Consider the following 22,149-nt stretch of genomic DNA (forward strand, 5'->3'; position numbering starts at 1 on the left):
ACATCTTCCTTTTTCAGTGCCATCTGGTCAAGCTTCAGCCAGAAAATTATGAGGACAGGCAATGTCTTTATGTAAACAGTAATGAGTTTTTATGCAAAACATCAAATTTATAGCCATTCTTTGCAATGAAACTGAAAACAGTTTCATTACAGAAATACAATAAGTATGGAGAACAAAAAAATTACTGATGGACGAAGATTTTATATAAGAAACAATGAGGTTTTTCATTCTTAATAATGAATCGAATTTAATGTCATTTCTTAGTTTAAGTGCAAAATTACAATTAATCAAAAGTGACATGAAAAGATAGCAACATCATTGTTGTCGTCATCGTCATCATCATCATCATCATCATCATCATCATCATCACCATCATCATTTAACATCTTTTTTTTTCCATGCTGGCACGGGTTGGATCGTTCAACAGGAACTGGCAAGACTCTTTTGGTCATCACAGGGATGAAGGGAATCAAAATACATTCAATATTCTTTACGTGCAAAATCTTAATGTTAAACTTATATTTAAATTTTAATTTACCTGAAGCAAACAGATTTTTTTTCTTAAAATAATTGATTTGTTCATCAATAAAAGCCACGTCTGAAACAGTTGTAGTGAACCTCAGCCTATTTGGGTTATTATAGACATTTCTCACTCCTTTTCTTTTCATCATTGTCCTCCAAGCCATGACAGAGGTTTGTTAAGACTGGCTGCTCTTGGGAAATGTTATATGCTGATGACGTTGTTCTCTTAGCAGAATCTATAGTAGAATTAGAAAGGAGGTTCCAGATATGGAAACAAAACCTGGAATTGAAGGATCTTGAAATTAATATAGCAAAGACCAAAGCAGGAAAGCAGACAGGACTGTACCCCACTCAATAAATGGCCCTACTTGATATGCAGGAAGGGTGGTGTTGGCAGAAATTCTATAAAGTGTTCCCAGTGCAAGTTATAGACATACAAGGGGTGCAGCAAAATCATGGGAAGATTAATGGAGAAACTAGTATTCGAATATGAAGGATGTGCTTAGAACAATAAACATTATGGACACACGGGACATAGATTTTTTCGAGTGCCCTGGAGGCTCTCTAAAGGTAATTACTAGTTTCAGTTGACCAGGTAACCTAATTAGCAGGGAAGATGGATTTCTGAATATAAAGTTGCTAGAATAAGAATAGGATGGAGAAAATTCAGAGCTTCCTCTTCATCACTCCTATACTTTGCACATCATCTCTTTACCTTCTGGTGTATCCTCCTCCTCCTTTCTGAGCCACTTCTTTCTCTCTCTCACCTTACTTCATTGATATTTCCCACCAACAACACCTCCACTCTTGCACATCATACAGAATGATGCATTATTACTTTAGTGTTGTGTGTGTGTGTGTGTGTGTCCGTCCTGAGTGTGACTTTAAACTGCATCCAGTAAAGGACTCCTGGTACTGGAGTTCCAATGTTTTGAAATGGAACATACCTCTTAGCCACCTTTTGTTCCCTGGTTTACTGTGACCCAGGATAGCAGCACCTGTCAGGGTCTCTGCTACGGGTTAATAAGCAAACGAGTGCTTGCCTGCCTGTGCACGGGAAGACTGGTTCTGGCAGTCTCAACAGAAGAAACGTTCATGGTTTTACAGAGGGGGGGAAGCTGCAGAATGGAGTGCAGAGAGTAAGAGGAGGCGAGTAAGACATCTTGGCCATCAATTGCATCCGTCTCCATCTCCAGTCGTCTTGACTTGGTCTTGTCATAGGACTGATCACGTTCCCAACTGAGAGAGAGAGAGAGGGGGGAGAGAGAGAGTGGGAGAGAGAGAGAGAGAGAGAGAGAGAGAAAGAGAGAGCATGACAATGTGCAACTCTTCTTCACTTTAAACAAAGAAATCCTAGATGGTCCTCATTGCTCCGACTGAAGAACACGAGGAGTGTGCACGAGTCTGTCTCAATAAACGCCCCCAGACGATATATTTTGTTTTAATCTTTTAGTCGGGAGAGAAGTCAATGCCCTGGATCCTTTTCAGAACTTGAGACAGGTGGGTGAGCGAGATGGAAGAGGGTGTTCCAATGCGGAGACCTGGAACACGCTAAAGGCATTCAAGGACCAGGTTGTGTTAAACTTGATAATGAATTAAATTGAGCTCCCAATATGTATTGAATTCTTAGGCACGTTATTTTCCGATCATAAAATTCTTTATCATCCACGTAATTATGGAGATTAGAGTACCAAATTTATCTGTTCATCACAAAATTTTTTCTTCTTGAAATATAAACATATATTGTTGTACGGCTGTTGTTTATATGTCCCACATTAAATTTTGCATGTAATTAATTTTACTCCTACATGCTGATTAATTTTGACAATTTTATTTTCAATATATACTTCACTCTAAGATGAACATAGGCAACCGATCTGATGTGTCTCTCTCTTTCTTTATATGTGTGTATGTGTTTGTTTGTGTGTGTGTGTGAGTCTTTGTGTGTGTGTGTGTAAAAAGAAAATCTAATCAATAATGAAAATTAGCGAATAAAGTAATAATTTGTTGCGCTAATCTCAAAATCGTCATCATCTTAACGCTTTCTACAGGTGTTTCACGTTAGTGTTTATTTTTCCACAAGAGACACTTTTACTCTTACACCGGCAACGACCGCCGCAACATACCGGCTACTGCACACACTCACACACACACGCACGCACGCACGCACGCACACGGCAGCAGATACAGAAAGCGAGTCGTGCGCGCGCCAGCGCGTCATCGTCGCCTACAGAAAGGGTCACTTGCCAGGTTTACTGGTTCCGCTACACAACTCTATTAACTTCCAGCGAACCAGCTTCCTTGGCCACGCTCGTTATTTGGGGCTAGGATCTGAACACCGAGGACACACGCACACATATATTCACACTGACAATTAAGGACACATTCATAATATATATGCACTCACAAAAGCAATTAAGGACACATTTATACACACACTTAGACTGGCATTTAAGGACACGCATTCATATATATATACATTCACATACACCACACCGACAATTAAGGTCACATATACGTACACTCTCACAGTTACTGACAATTAAGGGCATATTCACATATATATACACACACACGCACCACACTGGCAATTAAGACCAAAGTTGCTGCAGAAACAAATTTTGACATATTTATTTTCTATTTAAATGGAGACGTAAGGGTGTCAAATATTTTAGTCCTAATTTGTGGACTTTCACAATATTGGCACCAGCATTTACCATTAAAATATAGAAAATTATACAATTATATATATATATATAATTATATATATATATAATTATATCAATTATACTAATATATATATTTATTTAAAGTTGATAATTTAAAATAATTTGTCGATATTTCTTGGTTTATTCTTTAACTTGTTCATTCCTTGCAATTTAACATTTTCATATTGAAGACTTTTAAAGGATCTAAAAATCTAACAAAATGACTTCTTTCATCACAAAAGCAACGGAATATTATGATGACCTTTTAAAAATTGGAGGTAAGTTGCTATTGTTTCTCAAAATACTGTAATTCTTCTTCCCTGATCTGTTTATAAATGTTGTTTAATCACCTGAGTTGCCCTCCGTTTATATCACACACACACGTTCTCTTCACTTTCTCTGCTTTTAAATATATCTACAAAACTGTCTTGATAAAAAGGCTTCCGTTCTAGTTCCTGTTCCCGAGCCAACTTGCACACTCACATACACACGTGCATATATATATATATATATACACACACACACACAAACATAATCATCATCATCATGCACATATATGTCCTGTAAATAAAATGGTGGGTTGGGTCATGATTTCTGCCATAAAAATAAAATGTTTCCATAATTTATTTAGCCTTCTTAATCGGTTAAGTTTGGGGGAAGATTTCAAATTACTTGAGCGAAGGAATGCCAGTTTTCATCTTGTGAAAGGTTAGCTATGTAAATGGAGAGATAGCTGGAATGTGGGTGTGTCCTTTACTATTTAGCTTTGTCTGTGATTATATATATATGTGTGTGTGTGTGTGTGAAAATATATATATATATATATATATGTTTGTGAAAAAAAAAATATATATATATAGTGTGTGTGTGTGAATATATATATATGTGTGTGTGTGTTTGGTTCATCATTGTTTGCCTGTCTTATCACTTACATTAACCATTCGACTTATATAATATGATATATATATATATGTATTTATATGACTGGTTAACACACGTGTTACTATGCTGCCATTGAAGCATAGGAAATAGTAGGTGCCCTCTTATAGAGTCTAGTCTTTCCCCTCTACCATACTCCAGTAAATGTTTGCCGCAACTGTTAACTACAGACGTCGCACTGTTAGTTGTTTTAGACAACTCGTTTAATTTTAGTCCTGACTGATAGAGAGGAGACTCACAGACATAGAATTAACGAACTTCACGAAAATAAGGAAAATTTATGATAGTAGGAATTTATTAAATATTAAGAAGAAAAAAATAATAAAACTGCAACGTTTTAACAGCATTCCGTTGATATAAAGAGTAATTATAAGTTAGGTAAAAATGTCATTTTCTATATTTCGGTTTCAAACTCGTTGTCGCTCCTTCATAGTATCTCTCTGCTCCACTCCACTCTCCCTCTCTCTCTTTAGTATCTCTCTGCTCCACTCCACTCTTCCTCTCTCTCTTTCTCTACTATTCCTCCCACTCTCTCTCCACTGTTCCGCTCTCCCTCCCTCCCTCTCTCTCCCAACTGTTGTACTTTATCACGTGGTTTTAGAGGTTAGCCCCCCCCTCCCCTCCATCCCATATTCATTCCATGACGATCCAACTCCTTTTTATTTTTCTTCTTGATATTCTTCAATGATTTAATGTACTATTAACAATCCTAATATAGATATAGAGATTCCTGTACTATTTTACTATCAAATCTTTGGACTGCGATCTGCAAGGGTTTCGTACTTATATTAGTCCGGTATTTAGCCTTATCAAGATCTATTTATCGAACCTCTCGATTACGAAGCTCAAAGAGGCACCACATAAACAACATTGATTTTCAGAATATAACACGGGCTCATACACACATACGATAGCCTCTCGCATAGCTTCTGTCTACCAAATTCCACTCTCGCAGAACATTGGTCGGTTCGAAGACTATGGTAGATGACACTTGTCGTGCTGTGAGATTGAACCCGAAACCACATGGTTTTGAAGCGAACTTCTCAACCACACACACATTCCTTGTATGTGTATGTATATAGTGCAGGCTAACACGATGGGTTGAACTGAAATAATTTTTAACCAATTGAAATTATAACTGTTAATGAAAATTCTTCTTATTCCGGAAGTTGAAATGATGCAGAATTTAATTAGACAAATGAAGGGATTTGTCTGATCCTTGGTAACTAAGGTAAAAGCTTCAGATATGTTTTGGTCTTATTGAAGTTCCTCGGTGAAACCACTTGGTCCCAAGACAACTCGGAGATGACTTGTAGTTTGGTATGAAAATAGTTTGAGTTTACAAATTCAAATATTCTCTGGAATATTTCTCATAGATGCCTTCTGCAGGAAGGAGATATAATTAAGTGCCAGCTGACACACTTGATGTGAGCCAATAATTTCTTTATCTCCTGGAATTATACACACAGCTGACAGGAAGATTTTGGTAGTGGGTTCAGTTGAATTTCTTCATGTTGTAAGGGTTTCTCAATGGAATTTTATTCAAATTTACTCTCCTTAGCTGGTTTCCTTCATTGTGACCTACTGGGTCCACATCTCTTTATTCAAAATCTCACTAGTTAAGCCACTTCCACTATGGCTTGCATCTTAGGTTGTTAATGATGCTCACACTGAGGCAGTAGTAGTGAGGACAGGACATAATGTGGGGTGGTTGTAGGGTATGAATTCCTTCCGGTGCAGTTGGGATGGTTTGCAAATAGATTGGTGGTTTGGGGTCACGATGGAAGCAACCCTCATACTCCTGGCCAGATGTGTTTACCAAGCAAGGATCCACTAAGCAGAAGACTCTCTGGCAAAGGGAGGATAGGACATTAGAAAGGGGTGGAGTACATAATCAAGGGGGGTATGTACATATTGAATCACCATCAGTTTCCATACTTGCATGAGTTGGACTGATTGACAGGAGCTGCACCAGTTTCCATTGTCTGTTTTGACATGGTTTCTACACTTGGATGCCCTTCCTAACACCAACTACTTTACAGAGTGCACTGGGTGCTTTTTATGTAGCCCCAGCACCAGTACCCTTCATGGGCAAGGACTACCAAGACGGGTTTAGGGTATCAGTTTTGTTCTGTTGTGGTGAGCAGGTCATCTTGTGTACAGCAATACACCAGATGCCTCACTCCTATGTTCGTCTCCTTCATATGGCTCAGTGTTTTGAGAATGGCTTCCAATATTTCATCCGATGTCTTTCTGGGTCTCCCTAGACAATAACAAACAGTTGGACATCCTGCCATAGAAACCATGCTAAGAGAGACTATCAAGCCAAGTGTGGCTCCTGACCTCGCCAGCTCCTATCAAACTGTCCAACCCTGCATGGAAAATAGACATTAATGGATGTGTGTGTTACCATTGTCGTTGTCGTCGTTTAACGTCTGCTTTTCTGCTTTCCATGCTGGCATGGGTTGGATGATTTGACTGAGGACTGGCAAGCCAGGAGGCTGCACCAGGCTCCAATCTGATCTGGCAAGGTTTCTACAGCTGGATGCCCTTCCTAACGCCAATCACTCCGAGAGTGTAGTGGGTGCTTTTTACATGTTACCAGCAAAGGGGCCAGTCAGGTGGCATTGGCATCAACCACACTTGAATGGTGCTTTTTACATGCCACTGGCATGGGAGCCACTCAGGTGGCACTGGCAACACACACATATACATAGATCCATGCTCATTCATGTGCACATGGCTGTGTGGTTAGGATGTGTGCTTCCTTCCCATTTGAGACAAGTGTCTTATGTTATAGTCTCAGGCTGACTAAAGCCTTGTGAGTGGATTTGGTAGACAGAAACTGCAAATAAGCCTGTCACACATATATATATGTGTGTTCCGTGAAAACATGTTTGGCCATTGTGCTGTTCACATTCGAAGCACAATTTTTTTGCTTGGAAACGGGTGAGGGTCGTTGACAGGAGGCGTGTCCAGCTGTGAAAAATCTACCTCAATAAACTCCATCTGACCCATGTAGGCATGTAAAAATGGATGTTAAAACTGGTGATGATGAATATGCATTATGAATTAGATGTAAGATATCTGTCTCTCTGCATGGTAAGTACTCTTAGCTAAGAAACAAAGACCACCTTCAACAAAATACTCGATGCATTGTAAGATGGAGAGTTACATAATTTATTTATTGAGTTTATCATTACGATTTGTAATTTGTTTCACTGGAAGACTGGCATTTTCAGCTGAGAACTCTGAACAGTTGCCAAAGAAGTCAAGACTCTGTGAAGAAAAGTTCATGTAGCTAATCTTGTGATTTGCTTTTCTCCATCAGGTTAGCTGTGTGAACCCCATTGTCTCATCTTTATTTAGAAATGATCAGACTCTTCTCCTAAAGATTCCCCCTCTGCTAATGCGACAGTAAATTGAATTGAAGCAGACTCTGAATAAGTTATTATTTAGTATTTTCTGTGTGGCCAGTGCCAGTGCCACCTGACTGGTTCCCATGCTGGTGGCACACAATAAGCACTGACTGGCTCTATAGCAAGACAGCCATGCTAATCTCTCCGATGTACTTTAGCCTCTCAACACCTGGCATAAAACCACCCTGACATTTCAAATTATTACCCCCCTGCTTTGTCAAGGGGGCTTTTTTCTGTTCTTCTCCTGTCTTGTAGTTTATTTGGTGACCTCACTAGGGTCAGTGTCTTGAAAACAAAGCACCCAGTGCATTCTATGATGTGGTTGGTATTAAGAAAGACACTCAACTGTAGTAAGCAGACATTGTAGCTTGATGTAGCCTTTTGCCACTCACCAGATTTTGTCAAATCATCCAACCCATGCCAGCAAGTAAAACGGATGTTAAATGATGATGATGAATAGATGTTGTGAGTTTGGAAGCATTTCTGTCAAGTTTGTTGCTATAACAGTAGAACAAGAGGGCCATCCTAACAATTAAACCAGAGGTTTCCATGTGGGTTTCCCAAGCACTGTCCTAGCTGTGTCATATCGTTGTCTTGGGCAAGTCAGTTGAAAGACTCCATTACCAGAATGAATATTCTAGTGACTGGTGGCTAGAGGTACAAGATAGGTAAGGAAGGAAGACAGCTGGGGGCATCAGAGATAGTTGCTTTTAGTCGAACAAATCGACCTCAGGACTTATTCTTTGTAAGCTTAATACTTATTCTATCGGTCTTTTTTTGCCAAACTGCTAAGTGGCAGGGACATAAGCACACCAACATCAGTTGTCAAGTAATGGTGGGGGGGACAAACACAGACACACAAACATATACATACATACATATATATATACATACATACATATATATATACATACATATATATATATATATATATACATATATATATATATATATAGATATATATATATACGACGGGCTTCTTTCAGTTTCCATCTACCAACTTCACTTGCCCAAGGTACCACACAGTGGGACTGAACCCGGAACCATGTGGCTGGGAAACAATCTTCTAACAACACAGCCACTCCTGATATATATATATATATATATATATATATATATTGTGTGTGTGTAACTGTCTATATTTATATAAAACGTGTCTAGCTGTCACTTGCTAGTATGACTTGGTACCTTGTACTATATTTCACTATTTGCTTTTAAGTGTTTTATAGAGACAGACAGACACAGATTCCTTTTAGGCCCTCCCACCTTTAACCCAGTGGAACATTGAGGGTGGGGAGCTGCACCAACAGTCGACTGGTACTTCTATCCAGCTGATCAGCTGAGAGTAATGTGAAATGGTGTGCCTTGCTCAAAGACATAATGCAGTACCTGTTTCAGGAATTGAATCCATGGCACTTGTGATCCCAACACCTTAACCGCTGGGCCACAGAAAGAGAGGAGGTGAAAGTTCAGGTATGGTTTTGTGGTTATGAAGTTGGCTTTGCAACCATGTGGTTTGGGATTCGCATGACATCTTTGGCAAGTTTTCTTTTGCGATAACCTCAGACTGATTTATGCTTTGTGAGTGGAATTGGTAAGCAGAGACTGAAAGGAAATCCATGTATGGTGTGTGTGTGCGCATGCGCACGCATTGGTCTTATGTTCTGTTATAGTATGAGAGCAATCTTACATTAATCTCTGAAGGGGTACTCTGTACTTTTGTAGAATACAAATTTATTATTCTTTAACAAGAATGCTATTTTGACCAAAGTTTCAGTGATAGTCCAATGATGGCTGAGCTCTCCAAAACTTCAAAGTCACTGTCAGAAGTTTTCTTCTTGAAGTGTAATACACACACACACACACACACTCTATTCTTAATCAGCAGAAAGTTAAAAAGGTCAGTTAGAAATAAAACAGTATATATTCATATGTTGCGTTTATCTTTGCTCTGCCATCTTCCACCATATATTTATACATATATAAACCAACTGGGATTTTGTCAAACCATCCAACTTACGACAGCATGGGGAGCAGACATTAAACGTGCGTATTTGTGTATGAATGTCTCTAAAGAAAGAGTTCAGTAATTTCAATGGCTTTATCCCATTTGATGTGAGATGTGAAGGTGCATGGCTCAATGGTTAGAGCATCGGGTTTACAATCATGAGGTAATGAGTTCAATTCCTGGACCAGGCTATGTGTTGTGTTCTTGAGCAAGACGCCTTATTTCATGTTGCTCCAGGTCACTCAGCTGTAGAAATGAGTTGCAACATCACTGATGCCAAGCTGTATCAGCCCCTTTGCCTTTCCCTTGGGCAACATTGGTGGCGAGGAGAGGGGAGGCTGGTATTCATGGGTAACTGCTGCTCTTCCAGAAAGAAATTTGCCCAGACTTATGCCTTGGGGAAGAAGTTTCTAGGTGCAACCCCATGGTCATTCTTTGCCCTTTTTTCCCATTTGATGTGAGAAGACCAGTGTGATGAATATGCCTTAAATGGAAAGCACAGGTTGATGACAGTGCCAAGACCATTTGGCCATAGAAATATTCTTCAATAAGTTTCATCTAATTCATACCAGTGTGGAAAATGGATGTCAAAAATTATGATGGTATATACATACATACATACATACATATATATATATATATATATATATATACACACACACATGCACACACACACACATTTAGATAGATAGGTAGATATTTTTATAGAAGGGTGGGTTCATTAATCATCTGCAATATATATATTATATTTTTGTAACGCTTGTTGAAGTTAGTTCTACACACATCACTAGGTGTGGTCTCTTTCTGTAGACACGATGAAAGTAGTTTCAATTGATTTGTCAAACTATCATTATGTTAACCTCAACTACTCCACTTTATGCTGGCTTCAAACAAAAGCAGTGTTCACTGATCTATGTTGTATAGATTCAAGATGATTTAAGGGTCAGAGTTGGTCAAAAGCTTTCAGTACAAGATGGGAACAGTGTTGTTTTGTTACAAACTGATTACGAACGGGTTGGAAACGTCGTCAAAGGTAGTTACACGAGTCCTGTACATCAAGAAGGAGCCGACACCTATCCACATCAATATCGACAACATTGAACAAATGTGTGACATAGTTCTGTTGTTGAACAGGTGGATGAATATTGATTACATCATACCCGAAGGTTGCAAATGTGACAAGATAGCCTGTGCCATGAGGGTGCCTGTCTCTGCTCGTGGTTTTAGATGTCAATGAGCAGACATACAGCCTGCGACCCTGTGGAATACCCAGAATGGGATAACTGGGGAAAGAGGGGGCTGCACCAAGCTCAGCTGAATAGCCTGGACCAAAGCAAAGTACCTTGATTAACCGTTTAGATATTTCATCAAATGTAATATCTGTTTATTCACATTGAATTAATCATGCATTATCTCATAGCTTTGGGATTTCAATGATGTAATTGTTTAGATTGAGATCATAGGGTAGGTGTAAGAGACCAGATCTGGCTGGTTTGGACATAAGACAGATAAGATACTTTGGCCGGTTTAAATGCTGAAGGCTTAAAGACTTGACTCAGAAATGAAGCCCACAGCCTTATGATTATGGATCTAAAACTCTAACCCCTTGGCTATGACTTCATTGGCAAATATTCAAATTAGTTGTGGTTTTGTTCGTAAAATCATTCATAACAGACTTGGCTTTGGTAAAGTTTGTGCTAGATTAGTCTTGAAACAATCCAGAATTGCACAAACAAGATTGTTTTGAAATCTTTCAATGACTTTTGGATCATTGGAGGAAAACAAAAACCATCACTGATGATAAAAACCCGGATACATCACTGGGAAAGGGATTGGAAATGCCAACATTTGCTCATCGGGAAAAAAGTTAAAAACTCAATCAACAACAGAAAACATGATGCTGTCAGTATTTTGAACTTGACAAGAACTGGGAGTGTCCCAGTTGGATTTTGGTAGTGTCCTGGTTGGATTTTGTATCTAACCAACAACTATATTTACAAACTGGGTTGCATCCTGTTACTTGTTTGATTTGGGAGTGTCAGTTCAGACTGTTTGGCCATGGTGCTTGGTTTTTTTCCCAGTTGAATCCTGTGCATCATGTTCTCTTCTCTGAGGATCTCACTGGGGGTCACAGCTTGTGTTGGCCGACCACATGTCACACGGTCATGACAAACGAGAAAGTATCTTTCTGAGATGGGGACTGACTGGGACACTACTCAAAGGGTTACCAGGGACAACCTAAGCAAATACTGACAAACGGTGGATGCAACAAGATGCTGCAACAGTGCATGCACCCATACCTGACCTGTCCTGAATACTGTGAGCATTATCAGGAGGCTTACTCGACAGTTAATAGGGCTCCTGACATCAAGATGCTGCATGCCAAGCTGAGGATTGCAAATCAGAGACTCATCATCCTCATCGTTTAATGTCCATTTTCCATGCTAGCATGGGTTGGACAGTTTTTACTGGGAACTGACAAGCCAGGAGGACACACCAGGCTCCAATCTGATCTGGCAATGTTTCTACAGCTGGATGCCCTTCTTAACATCAACCACTCTGAGAGTGTAGTAGGTGCTTTCTACATGCCACCGGCATGGGAGCCAGTCAGGCAGCACTGGCATCATCCACATTCGGATGGTGCTTTTTACGTGCCACCAGCATGGGGAGCCAGTCAGGCAGCATTGGCAGCAATCTACGCATAGAATGGTGCTTATTGCATGCCACCAGTCAGTACTGGTAATGGCCACAACTACAATTTCCATTTGATTGTGATTTGACTATTTTTGTAAAGTGTTGTTTCCCAAAAGTACTTGTCTAGTCACATCTATTTGCACTACCAGAATCCTCCAGAGACTGAAATTTCAAATATTGGAGATTGTGAAGGTATAAGAAGCTTGTGAAAAAAATGAAGTGTGTGTGTTGAAAAATAATATATTCACAACTTTAAGATTTCTATTATTGCAATAAATTACAGGAAAAGTAAAAAAAAACGAGGATGTTACTTTACTTTGGAAACAAACAGACTTAAGAGCTGCTGTGTTTAAGTTAAAAATAAAATCTTAATTGACATTTCAAGTTGAAAGACACACTTCAGTGAACAGTAGTTAGACCATGTCTAGTGATAGACGAATGACTAATTTTCCCGCCATTCCAAAAAATTTATAAGTGTATTGTGTATAATTGACTCACCCTTGTATACATGTATTTTATTTTTATTTGTTTCCATCATTGGACTGTGGCCATGCTGGGACATCACTTTGATGGGTTTAGTTCAACAAATCAATCCCAGCACTTATGCTAAGTCTAGTGCTTATTCTATCAGTCTCTCTTTGTCAAACCACTTTGGCTGACATAAACAAACCAGCATCAGATGTCAAGCAATAGCTGGACAAACACATACATGCTTATGTATGTAAGTATATTTATACACACACACACACACATAGCATTGGTTGGGTGGGGGCTACAATAGAAGACTCTTGCCCATTTTACTATACATCGGTAATGAATCTGAAACCATGTAACTGTGAAGTAAACTTCTTATCCACACAGCCATCCTGACACACACACACACAAACTTATGTGCAGATATAGCTGTGTGGGTAAGATATTTGTATATTATAATGAAAGATAGATCAGGTGAGAATGTGAAAATGCCAGAACATAGGTGAGTGGATGTGTGTTGTGTGCAAAAAAGCAAGATGGAACACGGCTTCAGACTACTCACTAGCAAGGAACAAAGATTCAAATTCTTCTGAACGGGTACCAATGATGGAGTAGGCAAAGAAATAGACAGATAAGGTAATTGAAGTGATCAATGTGTGCAGTAAGTTTATTAAACCTTAGCTAGTCTCTGACAACACAACACTGATACTTATCACTATTTGAAGTACGACAGTCGAAGCTGGCAGATAGACAGAAGGACCACTTTTATGAGACTCTTTTACAAATCATCCCCAAAATGAATGACAGCAACTTCATTATCGTGGCCAATGGTTTTAATGGACATGTTGGACAATATTGTGAGAGCTTTGCTGGAATTAACAGAAGTGAAGTGAGGAGGGATCAACCTGAAGTTCTGTGATGCAAGTTACATCACCATCTACAACAGCAACTTTAAGAAACTGACCAGATTGACTTGATTCTTACCAGAGAAAGGGACTTACATTTGGCTGTAAATGCTAATTTTATTCCTGGTTAATTGTGTACCAACAAATATAGACTAGTTGTTAGTGACTTCAGAGTAAGAGCTGGATGGACACAGACAAAAGATGACCTGGAGAAGGAGGACATAGAAAACGAGAGCAAACAACTCGCAACTGGGTGAGGACATTAAGTGATGCATACAAGATAGAAAAGGGACAGAAAAGAACAAATGTAGAGGACAACTGAGAATTTCTGTAGAATAGCCTATTGAGAGCAACAGACCAAACTAGTGGCTGGGGAAGAAGAGGATGACATGGTAGTGGAATTGCTCTATAAATAGAGCCATTAAAACTAAAAGGGGATCAATACCAAGTATGAAGTATTTCTAGCAAGTGAGGAAATTCTGAGGAATAAGTTTGCTAATGTTTTAATATGTAGAGACATGAGGTATTTCAGATTACTAGGCAGTGTGTGAGTGGAAATGAGGATGTTGGGGAAAAGTGTGTCTGGGGAGATGATGGTACTCTTACAAACAGGGAAAAGAAAGAGGCTTAGAAGTTCTCCTTCATACTTACAGAAATTGTACATCCAGTAGAGTATGCTTGCTTTATTTTTGTTGAGTTTGCACAAGTCCGCTACATCCAGAGCCATTTCATTACCATGTAACATTGCTCTTTGTACACAAGCATCATACAATCTGCCTTTTACACTGAGAAAGAAACGGAGGTAATGGTTCCCTGGATTTTCTCTTGTCTTTTCATACTCTAGATACAATACTTTCAAAATACCCTCTCTCACTGCTGATGCGGTCATTTGGCTAATGGAAACTGTTCACTAGCTACACTTTTGGGCATTTGAGAAAATCTATTTCCTGTGTGTATGTGTGAGTTTGTGTTTGTGCCTCCTTGGCATCACAAGAAAGGTGAACCCATAGAATAAGTACTTGGCTTTAAAAAAAATTAAGTCCTGGGGCTGATTCATTTGATCAAAAATTCTTCAAGGTAGTGTATTAAAAATAAGCTATAAATATGGTCCAATCGAGGTGTTTGTTAATCTGAAGTTTTCTCCATTTTCTTATTATTCGTGTGTATATATATATATATATATATGTGTGTGTATGTTTGTGTGTCTGTGATTGTCCCCCACAACATCGCTTGACAACCGATGCTGGTGCATGTATGTTCCTGTAACTTAGCAGTTTGGTAAAAGAGACCAATAGAATAAGTACTAGGCTTACAGAGAATAAGTCCTGGAGTCAATTTGCTCAACTAAAGGTGGTGCTCCAGCATGGCCACAGTCAAAATGACTGAAACAAGTAAAAAAATAAAAGAATATATATATATATCATCATCATCATCATCGTTTAACATCCGCTTTCCATGCTAGCATGGGTTGGACGATTTGACTGAGGACTGGTGAAACCGGATGGCAACACCAGGCTCCAATCTAATTTGGCAGAGTTTCTACAGCTGGATGCCCTTCCTAACGCCAACCACTCAGAGAGAGAGAGATGGATGTGTATGTTGGTGTGTCTATGTGTGCGTTTCTGTGTGCACACGTGTCTTGACATCATGTGAATTGTCACTGTTATGTGAACAATGTTCTTTGTTTCCCGTCTTTCGTGAAAATATGTCCAACCAAGGAGAAATCTTAGTTTGCTTGAAAACAGATGAGAGTTGGCAGCAGGTAAGGCATCCTGCTGGAGAAACTCTACCTCAGCAAATTGCATCTGACCCATGCTAGCATGGAAGAGTGGATGTTAAACATTGATGATGAGCTGACAGAGCATATGTTGAAGAGGTTTGACCTAGCGACTGAAGAGGAGGACTGACAAATTAGTAAACAAAGAAGAGACTGCTGCAGACCCTAAGACTGAGATGAAGGAATCGAGAGTGGGTCTTTAGTAAAATAGGTTAAAGGGAGATTAGTAAGTTTACAGTAGGAATTATTGATAATAGAGGAGAGATGAGTTAGTATCCTTAGAAGTTAGTATTGTTTAAATAAAGATGAAGCAATAATAACTGAACAAATAAAGGAGCGCAGGATTTTGTAATTATAGAAGTAACACTGAGATAAAAAGATAGTACAATGGGATGATTGGAAGGAAGAGGAAAGTATTGGAGTTATTAAAAAGGCAGTTGTTAGAAGATAAGCATGAATGAAATAAAATCTGCCACAATACACAGGACCCGTGTGGATGGGCTGCGTTAAATATGATGAAATGATAAATAAAAAATACATTTTAATCAGTGAGCACGTGAGTAATTGGCTGTAAAGAAAATGTATTTATGTTAGAGTACACAGATATATGGGGGCAGATAGAGGACCTGACCAAGAATCTTCATTGTTTGCCTGGATTCCATGTTGGCATGGGTTGAATGGTTTGACAGGAGCTGGCAAGGCCAGGAACCACACCAGGTTCAATTGTTTTGGCAGGATTTCTACAGCTGGACGCCCTTCTTAATGCCAACCACTTTACAGAGTGGACTGGGTGCATTTTACATGGCACCAGTGCTTTTTATGTCGACCCCCCCCCCCCAGGTAATTTTGTGTACAGTGTGGTATTTTAGGGTTGGGGAAAGTGACATTTAAGTATTTAAAAAAAAAGACAATAGAATAAGTTGTTAATAACAGCAGAACCAATCTGCATGCAGCTGACTGGCTATTATAGCAATACTAACCTGTACATGCAAAGCTACTTTCCATATATACACACACACACACACACACACTGCAGAATTAGAAAAGCTAGCTTGCAACACCAAATCTCTGAGGATTTCCTGAAGAAGAGGTCTTAACCTCAAAATATTGAAATATAAAATGAAAGTACAAACCATTGACTCATTTCTAGTAAATCACATTGTTTGTCTTTGTAAAAAGATTAAAAGCATTTATATCAGACAATGCTTCTCGTAAACTACTCTAAAATATATAATATGTATATTACATTTATATTAAATAATTATGTCAGTAGAATGCAGTGGGTTGGAATCATGTTAAAATAATCTTAAAAGAAGTGAAATTATTATGAAATAGAATAAATTATACTAAAAGAGCTAACTAATTAAGTAATAGGAAATAGGATGAATAATTATATAACAGGAAAAAAATTCTATGCAGGATGGCTATGTGGTTAAGCAACTTGCTTTGCACATGGTTTGGGGTTCAGCCCCAATGCACAGCACCTTGAGCCAGTGTCTTCTACTATTGCCCTTGGCTGACCAATGCCTTGCATGTAAATTGCAGAGATGGGAACTGTGTGGAAGCCCATTGTATATGTGTATATATGTCTGTGTGTGACTTGTGTCACCTTCTCTCCCACCGCTCGACAACCAGTGCTGGTTTGTTTACATCCCTGTAATTTAGCAGTTTGACAAAAAGAAATGGAATGGTGAAAATAAGGTTAACTGAGGAAAATTAACAGGTTGGAAATATTCATCCAAAAAGTTCTGTGGTTTGTGTTACGGTTTAGTTTTGCAAGGTTTGAGATAACTAATATGTTAGTAAAATATGAAATTTCAATCATATTTTTTGATAAAAAATTAGTAGTACTTATGTTAACTAATTTTAAAATTCCTTAACCACTGTAGTAGCTACAGTGGTATTAAATAGGGAATTAAACCAGCCAACATTTCTTTTTCTAAATTTATGTAAGTCCTAGGTCTGTATTCAATGCAAGTGCTTCTGTATTTGAACCTATTTCTAGATAGAGTATTGTTATAAATTTAAGAGGAACCTGTGAAGATTTGCTTATTGTCAGGAAGTGGGGGCAGTTTAAGAAAGATTAGGGATATTCCCCCAAGAGATTTGAGTACTTACATAGTTCAAAGATTCATTTAATTTATGGTAAGGGAAATATAAAATAAACTCTAAGGTGATGTTCTGGAAGTTAGCTTTAGAAGATTGTTATCGATTGTGATCTGTTATCCTATGTTTGCACAAAGGGTAAATATATTCTGAATCAGGGATTGTGGATTGCAATTCCTTTAAGATCAATAAACCATCATCTCTATAAAGACTGCTTTTAACGTCAGAGAAGACCATTTTAAAGTTGTGTAATATATACTGACCAATAAGATCACTAATTTCTGCCATGTCACTTATACTCTCCTCCATCCTCTATGATAATCATGAAAGGTGAATTAAACTGTTTATTAATCCATATAGAGTTGTTATAATTGCTGAAGGTTTGGCATGTGTGCAAAATGATTTCCGTTTCAAGGTTAATTATATGTGTGATGGAGCTGGTGAAGTTAATAGTTTTGCATTGTATAGATTTAGTGCGCAAGAGAGACATAGTTGTTTTAAATATTAAATTGAAAGAATTTCATACTATTCTCATTTGGATCAATAAATAACTTGTAGGTTATTATTTCAAGGAGGCCAGAAAGCTATGTTGTAAACTGCAGTAATTATTCTGGCTAATAAACGATTGCTTATTATCCCTATATTAGTTTTAGCGATATTGATGTGTTTAATTGATGGCAATCAGCTTTATAGTATTTGAAGTGTGTTGGTGGGGTGAGCAACAGTGGCTCAGTTTTATTTCTTCATAGATCAGAAATGATTTTAAACCTTTGCATGTTGATCTGTCTGAGAGTTCTCCCAATCTGTTCTGTTTTTTGTTTTTTGTTAGTGTTTGTAATCGAGTCAAAGATAAATATATATTTAGACGATCACCAGTAAATATATATCTACACACACCTTTATATATATATCTATATATATATATATATATATATATATATTTAATTATGTAGATAAGGTTATAATCCAAGCTGTGTCCTTTTCAATCATGTCTGCTTATTCCAGTATTCCAAAGTTGTATATGGATGTTATATTTGTGTGAGAAATGCATAAGAGTTGAAAAATACTGGGAAATAATTTTTGCAGAGTAATTACAAATCAAAATAGGAAATTGGAATTCTCTGTTGGTGTTGGTGTGTTTACATCTTTGTAACTTAGCGTACTGGGGTCAACTTGTTCCACTAAAATCCCTTCAAAGTGGTGCTCCAGCATGGCCACAGTCTAATAACTGAAGCAAGTAAAACATCCTATATTGTTTCATAGATGTATTGTCTTCATCCTTATCATTGTTTAACATTCACTTTTCCAAGCTTGCAAGAATCAGACAGAATTTTTTGAGGCAGATTTCTTACTGCCAGATGCTCTTCCTGTCACCAACCCTTGCCTGTTTCCAAGCCAGGTAATATTTCCCCATAGCCAGACATGTTTTCTCAGAAGATTTACAAATGGAATAACCCTCACTTTTGTTGCCATTGTAATGTGTCCAGTTTTCAAGAATTGCTTAATTTAAAAATTTCAAGGATTTGAGCCATCTGACTTATGTTGTTTATAGATTATTTTTTGACCATTAAACTGGACATTTATTTTGAATCTCCAAAATCCAATTTCTCTCCTGGTGTGGTGAGATTTTTAGTACAAGGAGACGAGCAGACAAGGAAGTGGCTGGAAGAGGTTGGCTGCACCGTTACTTGTGTCTCTTTTATTGAAACAGAACAGTAACAAAGGAACAATAATGGAATTCTGTTCAAACTTGGTAAAACATAAATGAGGAATGTAAACTATTTGAAAATTTTAAAACTTACTCTACATAATTTGCATATTTGAGATTTAAATACATAAATACCTAATTAGCATATTTAATCCCTCTATCTCTTATGTTAGTTCACTTGTCAAGGCACATGTTTGTATTGTTATACTTCAAAGTGAAATGCAACAAGGGAGAAGACAAGTGTCCAGGGCAAAAAAAAAAAGAAGTTTTCTTTGGTAAGAACTGAAGAAAAAAAAATTGAAATGTTTTCAGAAGTGAATAGTGAGAGTTTTCTTTTTGCTTTGTTTTTAGCACAAAGGCTGAATGGATCTAATGTCTTTAAGTAATCCCTCAAATTGTGCAAATGATAAGAGGCTAATTGTGTGTAATAAGTAACATCTTTAGTTTCGAGTATTTGGGGTGGGGGGGTTTTCCCTGGTCACACTGGATGCTTTATTGTATTATGCTAACTCTCTGTCCACTGTTTCATCCATCCATTTGCTCTGCCCATTATTCCCTGGAAGGGTCGTGGAGCTAGAGTCCTCAGAGTCCTCAAAGAAACAACCATCATTACAGCTTCCAACTGGATTCGCAAGCATGACCAACCAAGAGTATGGATATCATTATCCAACCATCTCATTCTTGGTCTCTAACCCTAGGTTTCCTGCTGGTTGGCTCTTGTGATTTTTTCCCTGTCATTCTAATCATATCTGTAATACCAGAACTATGATCTCTCAGTGTGAAGAATTTGCAGCTCAATATAGGGAGACTCCTTCATCTCCACCATTCCATTCCTCCATAATTTCATTTTCTAGGAAAACACAGACGTTTTCTTCCTTTTGACGAAGCAAACATTTAGCAGGATTCTCAAAAAAAGGGGTCCCAAATTTAATGACACAGGGTTATGAAGTATAGGAAATTACAAAGATATTACAAATGTAAGCAGACTTTTAGGAGGCATGTCCAAGGTGCCATGCAGTGGGACTGAACCTGAAACTATGTGGCTGCAAAGCAAGCTTCTTAACCACACAGCCATGCTTGTGCATAACTAAAAAAAAAAAAAAAAAATAGACAAACCAATAAATAGTGGCAACCAACTGGAATCTGAATGCTCCCTTATTGGGGTTTTAAACTAATTTACTCACTCTAGGATGCCACCATATGTTCTAAATTTGAAAACTAGAACAGTTTGGAAAATTACTATTTGTAAATCTCACAACGAGATATTCAGTAAAAGTACTTTGGAGTAAAGATTGTTTGCCAACATAACATGGCAGTCCTGGTTTAGGACTGAGTGGGGGTGCTAGATTCCCTTGTTCGAGAATATAAGGACACAGATCATGTTGTATAGCCAGCTGGAGACGATGTCTCCTGGGGCTAAATTACAGCAACATTCGTCCTAAACCAGGACTGCCATGTTATGTTGGCAAACAGTCTTTACTCCAAAGTACTGTTGCTGAATATCTCTTAAATGTCTGCAACACAATTGTTCTAGTTTTGTGATCCACTGTTATGTCATTCCTATCTGCACTTTTGGTATGGCACCATTCAAAAGTCCTGGTCTTGGCTTATGTTTTTTTTTTTTTTTTGTTTACACCTTTACAAGTGAAAAACTACCGATTGCATTTGTGGTATCCGTTCTTTTTGCATTTAAGGGGATACATTGCTCTGTGTTCTAGCAAAAGGTGTTCAAGATTTGATGATGTCATCAGAAATATTCTACAAGAAAGAATTTGCATTTTACTAGATTATTCTCCAATGGTGCATAGTCATCCCACTTAAGTGGCACTCTTGGAACCCCGATAAGATTGGCCCAGGATGGAAACATACCCTGATCATAGGAAAAACTTCAACCTGGTTTGCTTTATTCAACATATGTGCAATGATATATTCGAAAATGGATTTTATTCATAATAATATAGAAATGAACTCTAGAATGTAGCTTGATAGTAACAGACACAGCAAATGGAATACATTTTCTACTTGCCACTCATATTGACGGACCAGCCAAAAGAATGTTATAGATGGTAAAATAGCTGCTAGATTTGGCCAAATGGTAATTCTGACCAAGCAATCAAGAGATCTCTAACTCTATGGTTCAATGTTTCTGAAATGACTCGTAGCAAATGAGCTGAGGAAATTGGTGCGCTTCTGCTTTAAGTGTTATAATGGAATATTTCGTTAGCTGAAATGTAGAACAAGAAAATGTGTGTGTGTGTGTGTGTGCAAATGTTTTGTAAAGTATTTTTTGTGAATGTTTGTGTATACGTGCAAGTGTATGTGTACATTAAAATACTTGTGTGCATTTATAGTTGCATACATGTATGATGTGACAATTTAGCTAATACATGCTTCTGGAAAAAAAAAAAAAAAGAGAATGATTCTTTTAATCTGTCAGTAATGGGAGTGAAAGTGGAAGAATGGTAATTAGTCATTAGTCAGTGATTAAAATCCATTTAACCAGTCCATTCAAATGACATTGAAATAAATCAGAATCTATCAGTGTTTCTAATGAATCATGTACCCTAACATTGCAAGAATCACTACCACTCTTATTACTTACCCATCTTTCATCCACATCGGCTTCTAAAAACCATCCTGATTTTTTTCCCACAAATTCTTGCAGATCTCTCTGGTTTTGATACACAACATAACTTAATCCATTAAATTCCAGAGTACTTAAATTTCTGAATATTACTTTTAAATTTTTACAGATGATTGAAAATAGGTTAAAATGAAAAAAATCATTATTAAAACTCCTTTACTTCAAGTAGAAACGGAAATACTCGGTGTCCTATAAATAGGACACTGGGACAATGTGATATAGCTTATTTAATATTCTCATTTAGT

General features: G+C 37.8%; 1 protein-coding gene across 1 annotated transcript in view; it reads left to right on the forward strand.

Moving 5' to 3' along the window:
• The first annotated feature begins 2,706 nt into the window (after positions 1–2,706).
• Positions 2,707–22,149, forward strand: part of LOC106871573 (very long chain fatty acid elongase 7) — a 53,263-nt gene continuing 33,820 nt past the window's right edge. Inside the window, exon 1 of the mRNA XM_014918079.3 lies at positions 2,707–3,508. Within this exon, the coding sequence (XP_014773565.1) occupies positions 3,451–3,508 (58 nt within the window). The 5' untranslated portion in view covers positions 2,707–3,450. The remainder of the gene's footprint in view (positions 3,509–22,149) is intronic.

This window comes from Octopus bimaculoides, chromosome 7, assembly GCF_046866305.1.
Source record: "Octopus bimaculoides isolate indiv1 chromosome 7, ASM4686630v1, whole genome shotgun sequence".
Classification (NCBI taxonomy): domain Eukaryota; kingdom Metazoa; phylum Mollusca; class Cephalopoda; order Octopoda; family Octopodidae; genus Octopus; species Octopus bimaculoides.